Below are 22285 nucleotides of genomic sequence, written 5' to 3'. Positions count from 1 at the left end.
AAATATGGTTGAAGAAGTTATTCATAAAATAGAGCCTTCGTAACGCAATGGTTAGAGTGCAGTCACAGGCTGCCAGCAGTTTGGCAGATAAAATCTCAGTAGGCTCAAGGTTGACTCAGCCTTCCATCCTTCCAAGGTTGGTAAAATGAGGACCCAGATTATTGGAGGTAATATCAGTGTTCCCTCTAATTTTTTTTGGGGGGGGGCAGAAAAGTATAGTGTCTGAGCGGCAGTCCCTTTGGGACTGGGCGGCACAGAAATAATAAATAAATAAACAAACAAACAAACAAACAAACAAACAAATAAAAAACCCACCCTGTTTTGCCTCAGAGAATTTCAAAATAAAATACTGTACTGTGTGTCTATAACAGTGAGCTCATAATAGGGCAACTCTATCAATATCAAAATGCCACTTAAATAGTTGAGCTAGTTTCAAACTAGATTTTGATTTTCTTTCTCTCTTCCTTACTCCCATTCTTTTTCTTTCTCTTTTCCTTCCTCTCTTTTTTCTATCTGTTTCTCTCTCTTCCTCTCTCTCTCTCCTTCCCTCTCACTCTTTCCCTCTCGGCTTCTAGGCAGGTTTGGAAAACTCTGAGTTGATGATGATTTTTAAGTGAGCGATTGCTCACTGCTCAGCTTAGAGGGAACTATGGGTAATATGCTTACTCTCTGTAAACTGCTTAGAGCGGGCTGTTAAGCAGTATATAAGTCTAAGTGCTATTGCTAAATGCTACTGCTAAAATACCTAAACCAAGGCAAACTACTGTATTATTTTCACTTTAATCAACTCCCATATAAAGTGGGAATTAAATACTATTCTTTCTCTTACCTCGCTCGCATCTAAAAAAGAAATTTGTGTGCTTAGTAACTTCTGTGAGCCGCCCTGAGTCTGCGGAGAGGGGCGGCATACAAATGTAATAAATTATTATTATTATTATTATTATTATTATTATTATTATTATTATTATTATTATTATCTTTGACAAAATGATACTTAAATCTACAATTAAAATAGATCATTTTAACATTAAAAAAGCTATAACACAGTAAGACAGCTGCCAGGAGAAAAACTCCAGAAGGATCCAGAGCTTATAGTGCAATCCTAACCAATTGCATCTGTGCATGCAAATGTAAGAATTTTTAAAAAATAACTTTATGTTCTGCAGAGACTGTGTACAGGTGTGTGCTGAGAAAAGGGAGAATGAAAGGAGAGGGTCGAGTACTATTAAATATATAACTTTGATATTGCTTCTGTGTATGCAGAAGCAATTCCGATTGTATTCAATGGGGTTCATTCTCATTTAAGTCTGTGTACAACTGCACCCTTAATTATCTATCTGTATCCATTTCTGTCCTTAGCTAAAACAAGGAAACTAGAAAAGTGAAATCAGAATGGAGAAACTGCTTAGTCTGAAGCCAACTTGATGATATAAAGAGCTATTTCAGTCCTCACAGAATTTATATGCAAAATATTCCCAAGGGAACCAACAGTCACATCTGATTATTATGGAACAACATTTAAATGATTACAGAGTTACTCTGAGAGTCATTTTCATGCAAGTAGTATCTGGAGAATGCTGCACATATTAATAGTCTTTCCATTATGTATTTTGAGTACTAAAGATGCACTCCTTTATCTTCTTACCTGCGTTAAGTCCCCGTGCAATCAAATGGGATTTGTCTCTAAGGAACATGCGCTGGGTTGCACGATAAAACATCAAATTTATTACATGAAAATAATCTGCAAATTCCATAATTTTCATGTGACTGTTAGTTATAGCCACCCGTTCCCCATTTACCTAGATCATCTTTAAGGTCAATGTCAGCATTGGTGGGATTGATAATGGCCTCCACTTCGAAGCCGGCTAAATTACTGATTTCACTGTGAATTAGGTTCAGCTGAAAAGAAAAGCATGAGGTGGGAAATAACAACAGGACAGTTGGGAAATCACAGAGAAGCTGCAGTAAAAGTAAGCTTTGCAACATAGATGAGGGTAGCATCTCTGAAGGCAAATGTGCAAAAATAAACAGCAGGTCATAAAGAAGGTTGCTTATAAATAAACATAGAATATGTTTCAAACTCTAGACACTAACATGGTTCTCCATGTGGGAAGTCAAAATTTGGCAGAACACGGCTTAGTTTACAAATTGAAATGCCAGACAGGGAGGGGACTCCGAAAACCCAAGGATGCTCAGTTGCTAGGAATTGCTACTACAACCTCATGCAATTCAAGGGTTCATAATCTTGATAATAGATGGAATTACATACGGCATCCATTAAAATTGATGTGAAAATGGCCTTCCTTCACAATCTTCATGTTTTATTTTTTGTGATTGGTAGAGACATCATTTATGTTCTAATTTTTGGCAGAGTGCATGCGTACACTGCACTAATTGTGGTAATTATGTAATTAAAAGTTAAACAATAAAAGCATCCTAAAACTCAAGAGTAATTTCAGCTGAAGTCAGTAGGACATAATACCCAGCAGATACGGGATGGACTGCACTGTAAACAATTCAGAGATGCCCTGAAAAGTTTGACTGTAGTACTTCCACTCTACAATTTTACTTGTGAATTAAGATGAATGATATAAATAGCCATTCTTAAACATCACCAGAAATATGGCAAATTATTTTATTCATTTCTAATATTTTCTGGGTTTTTTTATGTTCTGTTGTTTGAAACTTGTACTAAGATTGCAAAAAAAAAAAGTGGTGGAGAAGTAGAAGAATAAAAAATCAGGCTCATCTAAAAAGAAAATGAAATATTAATGAAGGAAGGGTTCATGCTGTTATATATGAACAAAATTCTGGCTGGTTTACAATCTTAATTATTATTTTAATATTCCATTTGTAACTAAATGGAAGGCAAGACAGCAGACTTGCCCAAAGCAAAGAAAGCATGGAAATCCAGTCATCTATTCCTGCTTTCAGAACTTCAGTTAAATCAACATGTTATGTCTGAATCAATCCATTGCTTATATTCCACTGTTTTCAAAATGCCACAAATAATAAGCGGATGCTGGAAGACAGCATACTGTACAAATCCAGTAAGAGAAAGATCTTAATTTGAAAATAAATTTCCAATTATGCATTTAGACTCAATAAAAAAGAGGAAAAGAAAATGTAATTAGCCCGTTGTATGTCTAGTGGAGAATTTGCACACTTAAGCTTGTAAACAACAAATTGCATTTTGTGCAAATTGTGCACAAAACGATTTTTTCCCCAAAGGAAATGTTCAGTGGGTACATAACATTTCCCTGCTCACCCCACCATTAGACAGCAGAACTTTTTCCTGCTTGTCAAAACGAGTTCTCTTGAATGGAAGCATGGCAATATTGTCCTTTAAGCTTCCCCCACTGTTACAAAATAAGTTTTTCTGTTCAATATTAATGTAAATTTATACTGTTCAGCACATGATAGTTATATGGATTGATGATGTCATGGATAAACATTAGTCAAAACCAGTCGGTACATGATATAATTCCAATTATACAACAACTTAAAAAAGAGAGGTATTTCCATTATTATCTGCTGCCATTTCAGATTACTGACTTTCCAAGAGCCATACATGTATGTTCCATGTATGTTACTAGCAGCTTGTGAAATGAATGTGGTTACAAAACCATGAAATTCAGAGAGCTGAGATTAAGAGTGCTCCATATAACAGTCTTTTGACATCATTCTCATTTAACCACTATCAATATGTAACATATATTTTTGGCCTCACACAGACAACAATAACAACAATAATATAAATAATTTAAATATAAATAATATAAATATAAATATATTTTAGCTCAGTATTCAAAGATTATGATAACAAACAATAATACTTAGAATAGTAGTAAGTCATGGAAAGCTTAGGGTTAAACTTTGTAAATATGGCTAATATAAATGCAAAGACTTCTTAGATACAAAAAAAAAATCTACTTGAATTTATGAATCCTTACTATGATACAGTCTCATATTATCTTATATTTCTCTATACATTTTTTATAAACCAGTATTTATTGTTCAACCTTTAGCAAATAGCTCTTAATATTTATGGATCGGTCTTGACGAAGAATTTCAATCATCATCATGCCAGTATAAGTAGAATAATATGATTAGAAGCCATATTAATATAAATCATGTTCAAAGATAACTCTTTTCTGTTCACATCTATAATTGTTTCTATTCCTGTGAAAATTTATTTCTGGAGGTTTCTTTTATGCATATCAAACTCTAATATTTCAATGCAATATAATTAGCCAATGAAATATAACTCTATAACACCAGAAGAAATCTGTTTACAATTTTTGTAATCAAACATGGCACAGTTCATTTTTAATCATTTTTAAAAATATAATTCAGGTGGAGAAAATTGGCCTTAACTTTTCAATTGCAAGCAAAATATGTAGCAATCTGTGAATGGTCAAATATAGTTTTTAAGTTTACATATGCCTTCAAAACGCTAAAAAGTGGGGAGATCAGGTATCAATTGTTTAATGTCTCTCTCACCCACCAATCCCTACAATGTTTTCCCAAATTCTTTTTTCCTTAGATCCTACAGTGTGCGAGTTGAGATTAGTTTAATCCTGTGTAAAAGTTCTTTGGATTGTGGCTGAAGAATCCTCTTGTAATTCTCCCCTCTTACCAGCATTATCATTATATAGTAGCACCTCTTTTAAAGATGCATATTTCTTTTATAGCCCACACATTCTATTTATGTTAACTTGTGACTCTGGGTTACTATGTCAATCTCCTCATGTTCTCTCTTGATGCTTGCAAATTATTTCCAGGAAGATAACCTTAATTCTAATAAGCTGTCTTTCTCTTGTGTTAAATTATTGGAAGAGGAAGTGAAACCTTTCTCTTCCAATTATATTTTAGGCTTTTTATCACTATTAAGTCATTGCCATTTTTTTCAGCTTTATAAATCATTTATTTGGCCAAATAATGTTCCTCATTAGAATACTTTATAAGATTCTAATTCTGTTTTATATAAAAATAAATGCCACGTTCTTAATTCTTCATGGCTCTATTTTCATCTATTTTTTAAAAAACTTTCTGGCTAGCCTTTGGTTTTTTCTATGCTGCCAGGGTAATCCACTTGAAGACTACCTTCCTACCTATATCTTCCTGGTTTGCTCAATAAATGTAAGGCGGTATGTCTTCCTCTTTTGAATACCTAGGGCAGTGCCCTCCACCTTTTTGGGTGCCAATGACCAGTTCCATGGAGATCATTTTTCTGTGGACTGGGAAGAGGGGGAGGGGGGCATGGTTTCACATGCTGGCCACAGCCCGGGGATTGGGTACACCTAGCCCTAGAGACCTGCCTATTCTAAGATTATTGGATTAACTCCCAAATCATTACTACCAATTATAAACGAGTTTCAAGTATACAAACTTTATTTGTTCATATTTATTATTAAATTTATATCTGTTTTAATTTTATTCTCTTTTGGAGTGGGCCCCTTTTAAAGTTTATAAACTGGTGGCATTCTGTACTTAATATATATCATTTACAAGGTTTGTAAAATAAATTGAGAATTTTCCCTTTCATTCTAGGTATCTCTAGGTTCAATTAACACACATGCATAAACACAAACACACAGAATATTTTGAATAAATGCACAAACCTACCTTTTGCCCAAGAAATAGACTTTTGGTGGATAGGACAGTGAAACCATCCGTTGGGGTGCCTTCTGTTGTGCTGTCAGCACTTGCTGATTTACTGACTTCTCCCTGTTTCTTTTCACATATAAATCAATTATCCAATCAGCCTATTAGCCAATCCAATTTTAAATAAACATTACATAACTAATGTACACACATGTATATACATGTATATACATACATATACACACATGTATATACATACATATATACAGAGAAAGAGAGAGAGATAGCAACTATATTTTGGGATGAGCAAATTCTAGAGAGGAAAGAAAGTTAGCAAAATCTTGATTTTTAGAAAATTGAATTTGTATTACTATGTATCTGAAAAGTCAATATTTCACATATCCACTCTTGAAATACCTACATATAATGTAGATATTCTTATGAACCAGAATAACTAAAATTATTTTACTAGTTTTACTACTCATCTAGAACTTAATTACTATATTTCTGAGCAAAATTTCATAAGACAGGCAAAAAAATTGTAGATAAACAATTGTAGATATACCTTAGACTTTCTTCCTACTTTCTTTGTGCTTGCTTTTTTTGTTGAGGTTTTCTTCTGTGATGGTGACTTTGCTTTTTTAGCTGAGGGTGGAGTGATGATTGCTTCCAATTTTCCTTTTGAACCCCGCTTTTTGGCCAGCAACTCTGGATGAATGTTTGGTAATACACCACCACTGGCTATGGTGACACCCTTCAACAGCTTAAAAGGAAGTGAAACAAAAAGGTATTTTTGAGGGGTTTTAAAAACTTGAAGAAACTAAAACTTTGAATCTGAAGAAAAGGACAATGAGATACCTAAATTAAGAGTCAGGTCCCTACCAAGTGATGAGACTCTATGACAGGGGTCCCCCAACTTTGCAATGTTAAGATTTGTGGACTTCAAATTCCAGAGTTGAAGTCCACAAGTCTTAAAGTCGCCAAGTTTGAAGATCTCTGCTCTATGACAATTTTAGATTTAACAACTGCTGATATATTTTCTAAGGATACCATTCAACTGAAGCATTTAACAGATCATGAGTTACATTTTGAGACAGAATAATCAGGCATTTAAAAAGAAAGAAAAACGAAGCCCTGGAAAGAAAAACGAAACCATGGAATGTATTTTCACCTGATTTAACTCTTCATCATTTGCTACAGCCAGCAAGATATGTCTAGGGCTGACACGACCTTTCTTATTATCTCGTGCTGCATTTCCAGCCAATTCAAGAATTTCCGCTGCCAAGAAAGATAAAATTAATTTGATCTTTTTCTTTTATTTTCAAAACAGAGTGCATAAAGTTATTCAGGAATTTAAAACATACAATCCTAAAATAAATAAAAGAACTATAACTGTTACCACAGTATTAAAGATAAATAAATGGGAAAAGACATTTAATAAGAACTAATTGCACATTTAATAAGAGCTAATTGCACATTAGTAACATCTTATTTCAGCATAGGGATGGAGAACAGTATAGATTGTGACATCAGAGGTATTTATCTGTGCTAGTTTTCTCCAAAAATGTTCTTCAAAAATACTTTTAGGAAGTATTTTAAATGTATTTAAACACATCTCACCTTCTTGAACAGCAACCATATTTTAAGGGCTTTGCTAATAATAACTTGATTTGGAAAAAGTTATTAATTGTGTACAGAAATTATACATAACATACGTAAAGAAAGAAGAAGAATTAGCTGTCCAGCTACATAAACAATAGAAATACTCAATTTTTTTAATGTTTCATGGCAATGTACACTAAAAAGCAAACTGCAGGTAAAGGAAGCAAGAAGAGTTAAATGGAAAGATGATTATAAAGATGTTGAATAGATAAGAATGCAAAATCAGCAAGCAAAATATTAAATAGACATAAAAGATTTAATAAGATTTAATAAATAACTAAAGTATGCATAAACATATTTAGTTACTGGTATATTTAAAAGCAATAATAGATTTTAAGCACCCTATTCTACGGAAATTCTGTTAATTATTTTAATGGCACATTTTAATGTTGCTTTCAATTGTATCAGTTTTGTGGTATCTTAAACTTATTTTCATTGTAAGCTGCTTCAGCACTGGAATATATGAAAACTGAGATATACATTCAGTAATAAATGAATATGGGATTCATTTAACAATATCAGAGGAGCATGTATACATCTATTAGATGCTTTTTGTATTTCTTTTTTTAACTAATAATCTGGTCATTAAAGTTTATTGGGAAATCTATGACTGCTTTTAGAGAAACTGTGCATATTTCATTAATAACTAAATAATTTTTCAACGGCTGCCAGCAGTTTGGTAGATTGAATCTCAGTAGGTTCAAGTTTGACTCAGACTTCCATCCTTCCAAGGTGGGTAAAATGAGGACCAGATTGTTGGGGGCAATGTGCTTACTCTCTGTAAACCGCTTAGAGAGGGCTGTAAAGCAATATATAAATCTAAATGCTAGTGCTATTTTTTAAAAAGGGCAGCAATAAATACTACTAAAACTTGATGAATACAGTCAAAAGGATGACAGTCTTACTAATTTTATCTTGTACCTAATTTATATGATGAATGGTACTGCTCAACTGGGGATAGGATTCTATTCCATAACTATATTAAAAACTACATGCTAGCGACCAATTTCATTCATTGTTTTTGTTAGAGACTAGGAACAGATTTCAACTTAACAGCTGATATAAGCATACAAAAAGTCGTATCATACAGTCCTGTAAGTATTCTCTAAAATTCTATAAGAATTATTTTTCTGTCTTTCACCCATCTCTTAATATTTTCTAATAAAAGGGCGCCCAAGCATTTTGAGACCTTTAGGTATCTCAATTTCTTGTCAGATATAAGATGTAAAATATGCTTGGAGAGTTTAAATTGGAGATAGAGCAAAAAGAATGCAAGAACAGAAGAAAAGCATATGCATCTCATTCTCACAGTCCTAGACTGACAAAATATAACAACAGTACATTTTTTCTATCTAGTTTCGGGAATTTTAGATAGTTTGAGGAACTTTTATTTTTAATACAAACAAGTGACCAATAGTTATATTTTACAAAAAGCAAAGCAAACCTGCAACACACTACTTAAAAACCTGAACCCCAAGCCAGCAACTTCTTCAAGATAGGAAACAGACACACAGAACTTTTCCAGCATGTAGCAAACAGGAAACTTCACATGTAACTTACACCTGCAACTGTTTGACTGGTTCTCATGAAACCTTCTGGTTTTTATACCAGATTTCCATTAATATAATTTGACACAGGCCTAGCCCAATTTAAAAGTATAGATTAAATATCAGAGCAGGGAGAGCCTACGAGATTTAAAATCCCAAGGTTTAATATGGGTATATTGGATCACAGGAAAAAAGATACATACTGTACACTTACAGGACATTGCCTAAGAATTTTTCAACAACATGCCTAGCAGTTGCTGGGAATTATGACTTCTCTCCAAGTTCTTTTTCCTTGCATTTTTATCTTTATTTTATCTTGAACGAAAAGCAATTAATCAGATCAAATTTAAAGAAAGTCAGTAACAACAGCATTACAGTAGTTGCTCGTATCCAGAGAGAGACACAAAAATCCAAAACTATAGTCATGATTAGTTCTCAAATCAAGGTTAAACACAAACTTGAGATCCAAGCTACTACTACTAATAATAATAATCAATAATAATAATAATAATAATAATAATAATAATAATAATTTATTAAATTTGTATGCCGCCCCTCTCCGAGGACTTGGAGGGGCTCACAACAACAGTAGCAATAAAATAAATATGTTAAAAGACAAAGTTAAGAAACCCACTATGATTAAAAAATAGGCAAGCTACACAGTTGCACCAAACTCAAGTCCTACTAGTCAGAAGGGGGGGCATAAATCCCCCCCATGCCTGGCAACATAAGCATATACCAGGGAAAGTAGCATATAGGTACTAGCATATACCAGGGGAACTAGCATATAACAGGGGAAGGTAAGGCTACTAGCAAATGTTTCAAATGCAGATATTTCCCAATTCCACATAAAACTCAATTGGAGAGTTTCCTACTTGGGAATCAGATAACAATGTCACAATCCTAAGGATTCCATTTTAAAAGGGTTAAAATTAGTTAAGAATTAAATCCTTGCTTCCTGTTTTAGATTCTAAACTGTTTTGTTTAGTTTTTTTAATCTGTCAGTTTTATTGTTTTAAAAATTAAATAGAAAATACAAAGGGGATAGAATCACAATTTGGATTTTTTATTTATTTAGTTATTTATTCGATTTTTATGCCACCCTTCTCCTTAGACTCAAATTTAAATTTTCTAAGAAGAATAGTATTTTTCACAATAACCATGCTCTTATTATTTCCTATAGTATAAAAAGGCTGGGGTAAATATTCATTTTCTAGCAACTTTGGTTACAAACCCCATAAATCTGTGATCTTTGTGAACATTGTTACATACACAATGGATTTCTAACGAGCTTCATGATATATGGCATTAACCAAGGTCAGAGCTCTGAACAAACCTCATTCATTCTTGTTCACAATGGCGCTCCAAATACTGTAGAACTCCCATGGTGTTTTAAAGCAGAGTTTTACATATAAAAACATCAGTACTGAAATGGAAGTAACTGATCAATCTCAAAGTTTAATGTATATTATGGAAATTTATATGGAATGATTCTGCAATTTCATACTTTTGAAATTTAAATGTAGGTTAAATGTCAGCTCTCAAGTCAAATCTGTTGTTCATTACAGAAGACAAGTTAAATGCTAAATTTGCATGATGGTTTCTTTTCTCAATATTTAGTTCAAGCAAAAAGTCCTTGGTAATTGTCAGGTGTTCAGGACCTGGACTTTTGCTATGCAAATGTGAATATACCTGACAGCTAGGAATTCTGACTTCATCCAAAGTCTGATTATATTTTGTTTCCTCTTCTGGGTAGAAATTTTATGTCTTGAGTAAAACCATTTCTCTGATTTCAAAAACATTTGCCTTTCTTTACTTCATTGCAATGAAGTCATAATGTAGAAAATTTAGTTTGTAACAGCTAACAGATGATATGTTGAGCAGTTGCCAGCATTTCTAACACCCCCAAAAGCCAAAAGAGAAAAGTCTAAAAAGTGTGTGAAACTCTACCATTCAGCCAAAAAGAAATCTGAGAAAGACCCCAGAAACTAAGAAAGAGACATTAGCATTCTGAATTTCTTTTTTAAAAAATCCACAATAATAAGGAAACCACAAATAGAATAAACAATTTCTAATCCATATAGGTACTTTATTTTTATTCTCTTTCCATGAGTCTACGGAGAGGGGCGTCATACAAATCTAATAAATAAATACATAATAAATAAATGTTACACACATACATAAATCAGTCTTCTATAAGTGACTAATTGATTGATCATCTTAGAATTCTGAATTATTTTAACAGAATTAGCATTGTTTTTCTTAAACAATCTTTTATTTTGAAAATAAAGTACTTCTTTTCTCTTGAAATACTTCCTTAAAAAGCATCAGGCTTACCTTTGCCATAATTAAGAGTCAATAATAATCATTCCAAGATGTATGTCAAACTGTTCATCCAGTTAATTGCCTGTGCATTAAATGTTTAAGGGGCTGCTTTTAACAATGTATCTGACTGAACAGTGTTTAATGGAATTTATAATTTCACTTCAGAAACCTCTCAGAATTAAAATCTCCCCAAGCCAAATTTCTATTTCATGCTTTCCTTCAACTTTGCAGGTGCTTCTAAAAGATAGCCTTCCAGGAAACAAAAGGGTAAAGGAAGAACATGTTATTATTTTTTTAAGGCTGTACTATAGAATTCAGATAAGTGTTTTATAAAACATGTTGATGCAAACCAACCAGGGGTAGCTTTTGAAACAGCCATATAAGCCATACAAGGACACCGTTTGTTTAATGCTTCAAAGAAAGTGCTTTCTTCAGTATAATGTAATTTTTGAAGCACCTCTTTCAAATGCTTTGCTCAGTTGTATTCTACTTTCTATCTTAATTAGTTATAGAAGAAGTCAAGGAAAAAATATTAGGTGGAAACCCATTTTAGGTTTCTTGTGTGAATCTCGTGTCACTAGAACACAAACACTCCTCTGAACTTTCAACAATAAGCAACGACAAGTACATGGTAGAATCGACCTGGAAGTAGCATCACACCAATTTTGTTGGAAACTCAAATTTCTTTGATATGTCTGATGCTGGGTCTTAATAACTTTTACAACAGGAATGTGACCCTATACATTTTTAGACATTCAATTATTATCTATTGCATTTCTATCACATTTTTCACCAGAAATTCATGATAGCATACAGAAATTTTAAATCTCATTTTTATCCTTGCAACAACCTAGTGTGAGGGATCAATTGGCTAAAGTCATCCAAATGGGAACGTGACTATTAAACGTCAGGAGTTCAGTGGAGCTTCTTCTCTCATACATTAATTTTGAACTGTAGCTACAAGAAATATGAAGTGTAGCTATACTGCACTAGTGAGGTCACATTTGGAATACCACATCCAGTTTTGGTCACCATTATACAAAAAAAAATGCTGAGACCCTAGAAAGAGTGCAGAGAAGAGCAACAAAGATGATAAGGGGTCAGTAGGTTAAATCAGTGGTCCCCAACGTTTTTTCCACCAGGGACCAGTTTCAGCAAGACAATTTTTCTATGGCCCAGTGGGGGCGGAAAGGGGCGTGGTTGGGGGCGGGATTAAGCATAGGGGGTGCTGGTCCTCCCCGCCCCTCTTTCCCGCCATCATCCTGTGGCCGGCAGAACCTGCCTCCCAAGCCCTCTTGCCCAGCGGGAGCTAAGCGCTGGAGAGAGGGGGTCAGGCTGGCCCTCCTGCCTCCCCCCAGCCAAAAACGCAAAAGCGCCCCGTGGCAGAAGCCAAAAGAGGCTTGAGCCTCTCGGTCCTTCCCGCCCCTCTGTCCCATCCATCGTCCTGTGGCCGGCAGAACCTGCCTCCCGAGGCCTCTTGCCCGGCGGGAGGCGAAGCGCTGGAGGGAGGGGGTGGCGGCATGAGGGCCGGCAGCTGCTGACTCCACGGACCGGTGCAACATGCCCCACGGCCCGGTGGTTTGTGACCCCTGGGTTAAATCATACAAATGAACAGCTAAGGAAACTCGTAGGTAGGTTTAACTTAATGAAGAAAAGGCTCACAAGAGACATGATAGCAGTCTTCCAATTCTTGAAGAGCTATCATAGAGAAGAGAGTGTTGATTTATTCTTGATTGCACCGAAAGGCAAAACAAGAAACAAAGGATGGAAGCTCATTGGATTCAACCTGGAAATAAAGACAAAACTTTCTCACAGTAAGAACAATTAATCAATGGAATAGATTGCCTCCTAGAGTTGTGAGTGGTCCCTTATTGGAGGCTTTCAACAAAAGATTGGATCCATGACAGTACAAGGACTCCTGCCTTGGGCAAGTGATTGGACTAAAAGACCTGCAAGATGCCCTTCAGCCCTATGATTCTATGATTTTAAGAAGATGCTTAAAAAAAACAGAACTGAAAGGAGGACCAAAATCTGATTAATAAACGTAAATATAAACTATTTTTATAGACCCTAATAGAAGGAAGTCAAAATCTTTAGCCCTTCATACTGGCTTCCTATGCCTCTATTCATTCTTTTTCCTTCTCTAAATTAGTCTGTAAAATGGTGTTTCCTTTGCCTACCAGTTTACACTTCATTGTTACTTTTTAACAGTTTACACATGCCTTTCCCTCCTTTTAAACACATCTAAACATGATTAGATTAAAAACTGCCAGATGTTGCTTGAGTGAAAGCAGTATGCGAGTTTTGGCTCAACTAGTTTACAACTCAAGACAGGTCTTGTGCTCTTAAATTTGCTCTTGGCTTACATCCTTAACTTCCAAGGGCATTTGTTATAAACTGGTAATTACACAAATTAGACACCAATCACATTGCATATGTGTCCCCTGTATGCATTAACATCAATGATTACAAAGTACTAATTTCTTTGGATACAACACTGAACAAGTCCTTGTAGCAGAGGGGCTACCTCTTTCACACTTGCTTAAGGGAACATTACAGGTAGAAAATTCAGTACAAAAATGAGGCCTAACTTTAGCCACAGTCATCCATTCCTATTATGTGCTTATTTCATGATTTGAACAAATTAACAAATCCCCCAGTAACAGATTTGCCATCACACTATTGGGAATACGGTAGGTGGATCTGTACTACCAATGGCAAACATTTTTCAATAATCTAAGCCTCCTAAAGAAAGCTAGTCTTTGAGCTTCACGTTCTTTTTTCCTTTTTCTCCCAATTAAAATTAAAAAATAAGTTACCAGTGGCAGAATTATAGTTGCTGGCACCACAGGAAGATCTGAGGGAACCCGATCCACTTCTAACCTCACAGATCTAGTAAAGAATTTCACAGGAATAGGGCTTATGAGTGATTTCCTTACCTTAAGGATCTATCAATCAAAAGCAGCAGGAACAAAACATTGAAATGTGTGGTTATGAGGCAGGTGTGTGTGTGTGTGTGTGTGTGTGTGTGTGTGTGTGTGTGAGAGAGAGAGAGAGAGAGAGAGAGAGAGAGAGAGAGAGAGAGAAAGAAAGAGAGATTGTCTCACAGCCTAGTCAATTTTTCAAAAGCAAACAAAACAAGAAAGCAATGACAACTTGAAAATACCATTAAAATATAGAATATTTAGAAGTTATCAAATAAAAGTTTATTTTAATAATCAATAGTAATGCCTTGCTAAAAGACCCAAGAATATGTTATTAAATTCAAGCATAGCTCTGATATATGGAATCAGTAAAAAATAAATTAAAATCAGTGTTATAAATAAGACTTTAATATATCTGTTTTTGCAAGATAGATTTTTAAAAATATGATGAATATATAATGGAAGGAATCTAATGATTGTTGTGATTCCATCTGAGGCTCCTCAGGGAACGGCTGAACCTCTGCCGGCTCCCTGCTCAGAGGGGGAGGATGAGGAACAGGAGGAGGAGGAGGAGGCCCAGGCAGAAGGGGAGGAGGAATATCAGGCCGAGGGAGAGGGAGAACAGCCAGAATCCCCCGGGGTGGAGCTCTCTTCCAGTCCTAAATAGGTAACAGCTGGGTTTGGGTGTGGTTCTCCCCAGAAAGGCTGAAAAGGCAGACCCACCCTTCCTGTATTGTGGAGTATTATCTTTGGGAGTCCTGGGACCTGGCTGTGATCTTTGGCGTCTCTGATTCTGGCTTGTGGCCTTGAAGGCTGAAACCTTGGGGAAAAAGGCGTGGGGGCTTATTCTCTACAGTGGTGTGTGTGCCAGCAAGAAGTCTGCTGTATTGTCTGGCCGTCAGGACTTTGCTGTGAAGCCTCATAGCCTGCCTGTTGGGAAGAACAGGTTTTTCTCTGTGTTTATTTTTCAAACTATAAAGTGCTTTTGCTTTTACCAGCGTGTCTGGCTGCTTTTTCCAGTTGATGTTGAAGTCTGGGGGCACCCAGACAGAACAATGATTAACAGATGTTCTGATACTGAATGCAAAGTGCTACTAGTTTAGATAGCAAGGAACATTCTAACTTCAAATAGTTATACTGTCTATTAACCCTGCTGCCAAAGTGACCAGGAGACTAGGTTTTCCAAACACAAATACTGCTTTTTAAATGGGATAAATAATTGTTGAAAAGACAGGACAAAAGTTGGGGAAAGATGAAAACAAATATAGTCAGGAGACAGAAAAGTATTAAAACAAACTATAAAGCTCTTTGTTTTGTGCATTTGTAAAGCTGTAAATGCACCTAATCCATACTTTCTCACTGGCTTTCACTTCAAAGGAACAATAATAGAATGCAGGCAATCTTCAACTTATGACCACAATTGAACCTAAAATTTCTATTGCTAAGTGAGAAAGTTGTCCAATGAGTTTTATTCCATTTTAAGACTTTTCTCATCAAGTTATTAAGTGAATCACTGCAACTGCTAAGTTAGTCCCATAACTGTAGAGTGAAATCTGGCTTCCCCGTTGATTTGGCTTGTCAGAAGATAGCAAAAGATAATCACATGATCCTGGGACATGGCAACTGTTATAAATATGAATCCGTTGTCAAGCATTTGAATTTTGTTTGCATGGCTATGGGGATGCTGCAACAGTTGTTAAGTACGAAAAATGGTCATAAGTCACTGTTTTCAGTACCGCTGTAATTTTGAATGGTCACTAAATGACCTAAAGGTGCTTTTTCAAAAAGCAACTGTGCTTTCTTGGGTTTTTTCTTGAAAATGTTTTGCTTCTCATCCACTAAATCAGTGTTTCCCAACCTTGGCCACTTGAAGATAGCTGGACTTCAACTCCCAGAATTCCTCAGCCATCAAATGCTGGCTGGGGAATTCTGGGAGTTGAAGTCCAGATACCTTCAAGTGGCCAAGGTTGGGAAACACTGCACTAAATGAACAACTGTAAGTCAAGGACTACCTATAATGGTCTTCAAGGACCAAGTATAGGACTCCTTTTTCAAAGCCAGCAGAAAATCAACTTCAAAAATGTTAACTTTAGAAATGTTTTGCTTATTCTTGTCACATTAGAGAACAGCATAGAACCAACAGTTACACAATGGCAATAGTGGCCTAGAGGCTCTGCATTTCCTCATCCCAATTTCACTTCTTCATCCCCTTTTTTAATTTCCTCCTAATTTCTCTGCCTGTTCTGCTCTCTGTTGCCTGCTTGATTGATGTGATTTCCTTCAAAACAGGTGGATCATCTGACTACAGTGGAAAACCTTCTGGATGAGGGTCAGCAATTCTGAACTCAGAAATTTCAGCCCTTCAACAACACTCCCTGTCACATATAACATAGAAAAATATCCTTGCTGTTTATGAAGGGGTTCATTGTACCAATCTGAGAATGTTTCAAGTAAGTATACAGTGATCCCCGCTCGTTGCGAGAGTTCCGTTCCAGGACCCCCCGCAACGAGCGGGTTTTCGCGAAGTAGCGCTGCGGAAGTAAAAACACCATCTGCGCATGCGCGCCCTTTTTTCATGGCCGCGCATGTGCAGATGGTGTTTTTTACTTCCGCACCTGGGAAGACCCCCGCCCAACAGCTGAGGAGCCGCCTGCCCGCCCGCCGCTCGTGCCGCCGCCGCTCGTGCCGCCGCCGCTCGTGCCGCCGCCGCTCGTCCCGCCGCTGCTGGTGCCGCCGCTGCTGGTGCCGCCGCCGCTCGTGCCGCCACCGCTCGTGCCGCCGCTGCTGGTGCGACCGCCGCTCGTCCGGCCGCCGCTCGTGCTTTCGGAGCTCCTCCGGCGTCACCCGGCTTCTGGTAGAAGCCTTCTCTCTTTTTTTTCTTGCGGCGAGCCCGAGCCGTTCCTCTCTCGACCGCAGCCGAGCTTCCCTTCGCCTCCTCCCCGCCTGCTTTTCCTCGCCAAGCGCACGAAAAAAAAGAGAGAAGGCTTCTGCCAGAAGCCGGGTGACGGCGGAGGAGCTCCGAAAGCCGGAGAAGAAGAGTCTCGCAGGCGGGGAGGAGGCGACGGGGCCAAAGGGGGCCGAGGGAAGCTCGGCTGCGGTCGAGAGAGGAACGGCTCGGGCTCACCGCAAGAAAAAAAAGAGAGAAGGCGCGTCTCCTGAGGGGAAGCCAGCGCCGCCCGCCCTTCGCCCGCCCACGCCGTTGCTCGCGCCACTCAGCTGGGAAGCGGGGCTGGGGTTTCCCCGCCGCCCACGCAAAGGGGAAACCCCGGCAAGAGGGGAAGACCCAGGGAAGCCGCCCAGCAGCTGATCTGCCCGGCAAACTCCACCATCTACGCATGCGTGGCCATAGAAAGAAAAAGGGCGCGCATGCGCAGATGGTGTTGTTTACTTCCGGGTTGAAAAATCGCAAATTACCCTGTTCGCAATGGTCGGGGACGCAATAACCGGGGGATCACTGTATTTTGTTTTCAGTATTAGTTGATCCATTTAATTCGGACACGCGTAACATAAATAGAAATCATACACACAACATATGCAGGAATGACACCTATTCAAAAGGATACTGTCATTTTTCACTGAAAACTTTTTATTCCTTCTTATGATGAATTTTAAGTAATATTCAAAATCTTTAAATGCTATTCATATAATCAAATTAGTTTTACACATCACAGAGATTACAATAAACATCATTTAAAAATTATGTTTTATGACTTGGATACAATTACCCCATGTTTTTAAATTACTTCAATTTTTCCAGAGAAGGCAAAAAGTAACATTGTGGGTTAAGTGAGTTCAAGATAATGACTTTTGACAACCCACATAATAAGGACTTAAAATGACAAGTAAAACAAACTGGCAGGAGAGAGCTTTATTGTTTAAGCATTCAATGACTTAACATAACTCTCCATCCTATTAATGAATTATGATTCAACAGAAATCTGGTTTTTTACTACTAAGACTATCTGAAACTTCTTGATAACAAACAAGAACAAAACCGGAAAATCATCAATTCGAAGAAGAAAGTTACAATACTGGGATTTTTTTTTTTGCACTGTTTGTTTTAAATTTATAAAATGCATATACTGGCAAGTCATTTTCAATTGAGGAAAATGTTAATGGGGAAAGCAGACAGTTCCAGGATTCTTCCTACTATACTTTTTTTAGAAAACTACATCCAAGTATATTAGAGAAATAAACTGCAGTTTTACAACTTCATTCTTTCTTTGTTGTAGTTTTCAACTCAGGATAGCAATAAATTAACAGAAATTTCCATAAAAGTCATTTATGTTGTCTTTAATCTTTCTCTACAAGATTTTTCTACTTTCTGTCTGCATTTATTTATTTATTTAAAAAAAATTCTAACATATGATTGGGGGGGTGTCACTGTAAATGGAACTACATTAATACGGTACAGCATTCTAAAACTCATGTAAAATAATTTTAGTTCAAAGAAGAAAAGTAAAACAGCATCATGTTTGACGTATTCATGAATATAGTATGTCACAAACTATTCATCATGAATTAATGGTTGTAAGGGCCCCTAGATTTTGTTAATGATCTAGAATTACAATTATAATCTTAGAAGAAACAGAAAAGGGCATTGGAGTTTAAGAAGCAAATAGACCAAGACTATTTTGAAGCTCTTCTTTGAACAAAGCTTAAATATTCTGTAACTGTCATCAGCTCAAATAATTATACAGTGATCCCCCGCTCGTTGCGAGGGTTCCGTTCCAGGACCCCCCGCAACGAGCGGGTTTTCGCGAAGTAGCGCTGCGGAAGTAAAAACACCATCTGCGCATGTGCAGATGGTGTTTTTACTCCCGCAGCGCTAGCGAGGAGCCGAAGATTGGGGGCGGCGTGGCTGTTTTAAAATGTCGCCGCCGGCATGGGGGGCTTCCTAGCAGCCCCCCAAACCTGGGTTGGGGGTCCGGGGGGTGCTGGCAAGCCCCCCATGCCGGCGGCGACATTTTAAAACAGCCGCGCCGCCCCCAATCTTCGGCTCCTCGCTAGCGGGCAGGCAGGCGGCGGACAAGCCGGGACTCAGCTCAAAAGCGCCGACAGCCAGCGCCAGCGAACGGCTTCTCCGCGCTGGCTGTCGCCGCTTTCGAGCTGAGTCCCGGAGCGAATTCGCTCCGGGACTCAGCTCAAAAGCGGCGACAGCCAGCGCCAGCGAACGGCTTCTCCGCGCTGGCTGTCGCCGCTTTCGAGCTGAGTCCTGGAGCGAATTCGCTTCAGGACTCAGCTCGAAAGCGGCGAGAATGAACGGCGTGGGCGGGCGAAGGGCGGGCGGCAGCGAGGAGTTTGCGTGGGCGGTGGGGAAACTCCTTGCTGATGCCCGCTGCTCGCCCTCCCGCCAGCAAGAGGGGGAAGACCCAGGGAAGCCGCCCAGCAGCTGATCTGCCGGGCGCCATCTACGCATGCGTGCCCATAGAAAAAAAGGGCACACATGCGCAGATGGTGTTTTGACTTCCGGGTTGAAAAATCGCAAATTACCCTGTTCGCAATGGTCGGGGACGCAATAACCGGGGTATTACTGTATATAAGATATTTGCAATCACCTATTCTTATTTATTGAATTCTCTCAATGTTTTGAATTTTTAAAATCTTAAATTTACAAGCATCTTAACATGTTCATTAAAATTAGCACCTTTGTTTGAGGTGCTAGACTAGGAATAGAGAAATCCAGATTCTTATTTATTCTCAGTGATGATAGGACAACTGGTTGACTATGGGACAGTCGCTATCTCTGAGTTTGTCCTACTTCACAAGGTTATTGTTAGTTTAAAATCAAAGGTGGGGCGCCTTCCCATGTTGTTGTTGTTGTATTATTATTATTATTATTATTATTATTATTATTATTATTATTATTATTATTATTTATTAGATTTGTATGCCGCCCCTCTATGCAGACTCAGGGCGGCTCACAACAACAATAAAACAGTATACAATAAACAAATCTAATATTTAAAAAATATCTAAGAACCCATTATTTTTTTTAAAAACATACAATACAAGCATACCATACATAACACTATATAAGGCTGGGGGAGATGTCTCAATTCCCCTATGCCTGACAGCAGAGGTGGGTTTTAAGTAGTTTGCGAAAGGCAAGGAGGGTGGGGGCAGTTCTAATCTCCAGGGGGAGCTAGTTCCAGAGGGTCGGGGCCACCACAGAGAAGGCTCTTCCCTTGGGTCCCACCAGATGACATTGTTTAGTCGACGGGACCCAGAGAAGGCCAACTCTGTGGGACTAACCAGTCGCTGGGATTTGTGCGGCAGAAGGTGGTCTCGGAGATATTCTGGTCCGATGCCATAAAGGGCTTTATAGGTCATAACCTATAAAGCCCTTTATTTTGAATTGTGACCGGAAACTGATTGGCAACCAATGCAGACTGTGGAGTGTTAGTGTTACACAGGCATACCTGGGGAAGCCCATGATTGCTCTCACAGCTGCATTTTGCATGATCTTGTTATCCTGTGGAAGGCATATATACTGCAGCTATGTGGTATAGATGCAGTAAATAATAATTGAATAATTAAATGACTATACATAGGCTGCCTAACTCCAGATGGCTACTAGATAACAGAAAGACCTATAAAAGGAACTCAAAACATATTATTTAGGCCAGGGCTGTCAAACTCCCAGCCTACAGGACAGATGCCCAGTTTAGCGAAGGAGAAAAAAAGTTCCAATACATAACGTGACACCACCACGACAACATGAGTTTGACACCCCTAATCTAGAGCAAGTAGCAACCAATTCTTCCCCCCAGTGGAGATAAAAAAATAAACACCCCTCCTTTATCATCCAATCCCAAGCCCTGGAGAAAAAGCCATTTTAATCAGGGGTGGGTTCCTCCCGATTTGACCGAACTGGTAGTGACCTGCTGGTGATGTCATGATGGCATCACAGATCCGGTTTGGTTGGTGCCGGTCTTTGTGTGCCACCATCTTTTTTAAAAAAATTCCAAACTTTTTACTGTTTAGAAGTTTTTTTCCTCTGCTGCTGCTTGAAAAAGAGCTCTCCCGCCCAACCCCAGGTTTAGACTTACCTTTATTTCTTTGCCCCAAACACAGCTGATCAGCTCCTCAGCTGTGTTCAGGCATGTGTGAAAGCAGAATTGCACAAGGGGACGTGTGCATGTGAGCAGCTAGCACAAGAGAGAGAAACATCATTTTGCGAACTATTGACAAAAGTAAGTGGAACTCACTCCTGATTTTAATGGCTGCTGGGGGTGTGAACCTCTGAAGGGGGTTGTCAGGCAGAAAGCCATCATGTGGAGTTAGAGACTTTGGCCAAAGTAGATCAGTATTATGAGAATTGGGAAGGGTGGTTGTTTGCATGAGAGGGAAAGTTACTAGCCACAACAAATTCCTTTCTTAGAGTCCAAGGTCATATTTTGTTCTGCATCAATGGGTGCAGTCACTGAAATCCCTGGACTGGTCCTTGTGATGAACTTGTAGGTGTGGGGATGGGGAACTGAAAGGAAGTTAGTATCGGGATTTGCAACGGCAAGACCAATATGGTTCTGTTAATAAATCGAACCTTGGATAAGAGAATTGGATTGGAATCGAATTTATTTCCCAGATGCTATTTGGGGCGCTGACAAGGGGGCTGTTCCAGAGTATATCGGTTGCAACAGAGAATGCTTGCTTGCTTACTGCTAAGGTAATATTTACAGGGAACAGAAGGTGTACAGTGGATGAATTTTACTTGATCATTTAGACTAGTTTCTCAACCTCGAGAACTTTAAGATGTGTGGACTTCAACTCCCAGAATTCCCCAGCGAGCATTCACGTGGACTTTAATTCTGGGCATTGAAGTCCATGCATCTTAGATGTATTAAGATTGAAACACAGTGCTCTAGACCAGTGTTTCCCAACCTTTTTTGAGCCGCGGCACATTATTCGTATTTTCAAAATCCCGGGGAACACTGAAAGGGGGGGGGGGGCGGGCTAAAGAAAAGTTTGGACAAAAAAAACCTCTCTCTTCCTCCCTTTCGCTCTATTTCTCCCTCTTTCTCTCTTTTCCTTCCTTCCCTTCATTCTCTCTCTCCATCCCTCTTTCTTTCTCTCTTTTTTGCTCTCTTTCTCTCTCCCTCCTTCCCTTCCTCCATATCTTTCTCTCTCCCTTGCTCTCTCTCTCTGTCTCTCTTGCTATCTCTTTCTTGCTTTTTTCTCTCTCTCTTGCTCTCTCTCTCTCTTTCACTGTCTTGCTAT

The 22285-nt window shown here is 38.2% G+C and overlaps 1 protein-coding gene across 5 annotated transcripts in view; it reads right to left on the bottom strand.

Moving 5' to 3' along the window:
- MACROH2A1 (macroH2A.1 histone) overlaps window positions 1-22285 on the bottom strand; it is a 55487-nt gene that overhangs the window by 12295 nt on the left and 20907 nt on the right. For 2 of the 5 annotated variants that reach the window (XM_070739219.1, XM_070739222.1), the window contains exons 3-6: window positions 6779-6885; window positions 6173-6370; window positions 5629-5736; window positions 1800-1899 (exon numbers count right to left, since the gene is read on the bottom strand). In XM_070739219.1, the coding sequence (XP_070595320.1) occupies window positions 1800-1899; window positions 5629-5736; window positions 6173-6370; window positions 6779-6885 (513 nt within the window). The remainder of the gene's footprint in view (window positions 1-1799; window positions 1900-5628; window positions 5737-6172; window positions 6371-6778; window positions 6886-22285) is intronic. The other 3 variants (XM_070739217.1, XM_070739220.1, XM_070739218.1) reach the window with 3 other exon arrangements.

Source organism: Erythrolamprus reginae, chromosome 2 (genome assembly GCF_031021105.1).
Source record: "Erythrolamprus reginae isolate rEryReg1 chromosome 2, rEryReg1.hap1, whole genome shotgun sequence".
NCBI lineage: Eukaryota > Metazoa > Chordata > Lepidosauria > Squamata > Dipsadidae > Erythrolamprus > Erythrolamprus reginae.
This window is presented reverse-complemented; position numbering and strand designations above follow the sequence as displayed.